At 43.1% G+C, this 2542-nt stretch overlaps 1 protein-coding gene across 1 annotated transcript; it reads left to right on the top strand.

The window, feature by feature from the left end:
• Positions 1-252: 252 nt before the first annotated feature.
• Positions 253-1706, top strand: LOC127900848 (vegetative cell wall protein gp1-like). Its single transcript, XM_052436109.1, has 2 exons — positions 253-754; positions 901-1706. The coding sequence occupies exons 1-2, from the start codon at positions 253-255 to the stop codon at positions 1704-1706; spliced, it is 1308 nt and encodes a 435-aa protein (XP_052292069.1).
• The last annotated feature ends 836 nt before the right edge of the window (positions 1707-2542 follow it).

The following is a 2542-nucleotide window of genomic DNA, read 5'->3' as shown; positions in this document are numbered from 1 at the left end:
GATACCAATCTTGCTTTGTGAACTTTTGTCAGCTGTTGGTGCTAGCTGAATCCGATGCTTTTCTTTTCATCGTAATAGCGTGTGATTTTCATGGCTCTCTATCAGTAGTTTCAATTTCAACCAAGTTGAAGCTTCATTGCTCATAAACCATATTATAAATAACAACTAGCATGGGCCGCATTTGTATGCATTTGTTCGATTTAAAGTTGTAGTTACCTATAACAAGTATTAGCACAAACTCTCTCTTTGGTCATGGCAACCCAACCACCAGCACCCCGTCAATGGTTCCGTTTACCATCCATAGGTCGCCCAGCCCCACCGGTTACACCAACCCCTGAGCCCCCCGCTCCCCAGCCACGGCCGCCAATGATTCGTGCCCCTTTTAGGCCAATGGGGCAGCCTCCTCTAGAATCTATCCCAGCACCAGCAGCTGTTGGGGTCTCCTCAGTTCCAACATCTCCAATCAGAAGAACTTCCGTTCCGTCTTCTCCGGTCCCCAGAGAATCACCGAGTCCCCCATCTCCTCCAGCCACTACATCACCTCCTAAACCTCAAGTATCATCTCCTTCTCCCACAAAGCTACCTAGCACCTCTTCAATGCCAACATCTCCGCCAAAACCAGCGGTCACTACTTCTCCACCCAAACCATTGGCAACTACATTCTCTGTTCCAACATCTCCAGCCAAACCGGCGCCAACAACCTTTCCTGTTATAACAACATCTCCACCCAAACCGGCGCCAACCACCTTTCCTGGTATAACAAGATCTCCACCCAAACCGGCGCCAACTGTCTTTCCTGTTATAACAACATCTCCACCCAAACCGGCGCCAACTACCTTTCGTGTTCCAACATCTCCGCCCAAACGGCGCCAAGTACATTTTCTGTTCCAACTTCTCCAGCCAAACCAAAGCCTGCGGTGACAGCTGCCATAAGTACTACTACTTCTCCTCCTCGTGTGCCTAGTCCAGCACCAGTTGGTCCTCGAACTCTACTGTCTGACGGGACCCCACCTCAGTCGCCTTATAAAAAAGCTACCGCCCCACCACCATCTCCTTTGACCCTACCACCTCCTCAGTTTACATCCAAAGCCGAGACTCAGCCTACAATCCCTGCTGAGACAGAGCAAAAGACCGTGCTTGTTCAAACTAGGAGTGAAAAGCCCAAGTCTTGGTTTAATGGTACTGGAAACCATTTCGATGAGACTCACAAGCCTAGCAGCTATGCACATCGTGGGAATCACGAGGTGCACAAGGAAGTTGCGAAAAATGGGAAAGTTCACCGCAAGCAGTTCTCTTCAGATTCCGATGAGGTTGGCATGAGGGTTATAACAATTGCAGGGGAGAACAAAGGTGCTTTCATGGAAGTGATCAGGTCTCCCCTGAAACATACTTTTGATGGCACCCCTCATACTCTCCACAACAAGGGAAGCCTTAAAACTCAGAGCGATGGCACCGGATGGCACAGCTTTAGCAGCAGCAGTGATGAAGAGAAGTCCAAGAAGGACAAGAATTACAAAGCAAAGGCGGCAATGCTTCCTCCTCCAATGGGTGCATTCATGAATAGTAACGTGCAAGGTGTTAACAACTCGATTGTATTCCATTCTTCATGCTCTCATCATGATCCTGGTGTGCATCTTTCTCTTTCAAGAAAGCCTTCTGGTAATGGATTCCACGTCAAAGACAAAGGCAATGGCCATCACAGCTAGAGAGAACCATTGCAAGTTGCGAGCAAGAAAATTTAAAAGTTCTGCTTTTGCGTTTCAGTTATTTTAGGCCAAAATAAATGATTCTATGGGAGTGATTGAGTGATGATAGAAAGAGAGCATGGAACTGATTCCTCATTGTTATATTCCACCTTCTGTGTGATGCAATGAAGACTGTGCCATGCTCTGTGACCAGTGTGAGAAATATGCAAGAATGGGGATGTGATGTAATAAGGTGTCGTTTATTAGGATGCCAGTTTTTCTCACCAAGAGTCCTGATGATAAATATTAAATAATGTAATTCGTCTATTGTATGATAAATTTCCCATTACAGAAAGAGTCTTCATATGCGAATAATATAATGTCATTATTCTGACAAAGATTGATATATTTTAATCTTTTTTTGCCCTGCATTAAAATAAATAAATCATTTCATTGACATGAAATGACAAGACCCTGTTCTTTATGATTTTTTGTTTTGTTTTGTTTATTATATCTCAAATAAAGTAGCAGTATCAAAGATGAACCACTATGATAGATAATAATGTTGCAGTTCACGTACTGAATATAACAATTCGACGCTATATTCTCTAAGTAAGGGGTCATAATTCAGATAAACTGGTAGGTTATCTTGTAATTATTTACATAAAAATATGTAACGGATGCCTGAAAAACATTTTTATTTGATTGATAAAAAGGAATTGATTCTGATAGAATCCGTTGATTAAAAATTTAACAAACTAGTCTCATATCCAATTTTCTTGGCTGAAGATTGAGCAGCAGACTTGAGAATGCGGTTGTATCTATATTAGTAATTCTTCAATATGCGGAAAGATGGA

Source organism: Citrus sinensis, chromosome 3, assembly GCF_022201045.2.
Source record: "Citrus sinensis cultivar Valencia sweet orange chromosome 3, DVS_A1.0, whole genome shotgun sequence".
Lineage (NCBI taxonomy): Eukaryota > Viridiplantae > Streptophyta > Magnoliopsida > Sapindales > Rutaceae > Citrus > Citrus sinensis.
The sequence above is the reverse complement of the archived record's forward strand: the minus strand, read 5'-3'. Positions and strand labels throughout refer to the sequence as shown.

Excerpts from the sequence above, each read along its gene's own strand:
- LOC127900848 (XM_052436109.1), top strand. The coding sequence starts at position 253 with ATGGCAACCCAACCACCAGCACCCCGTCAATGGTTCCGTTTACCATCC. Across the intron at positions 755-900 it reads GGCGCCAACCACCTTTCCTG|CCAAACCAAAGCCTGCGGTG; the intron begins GTATAACAAGAT and ends CAACTTCTCCAG.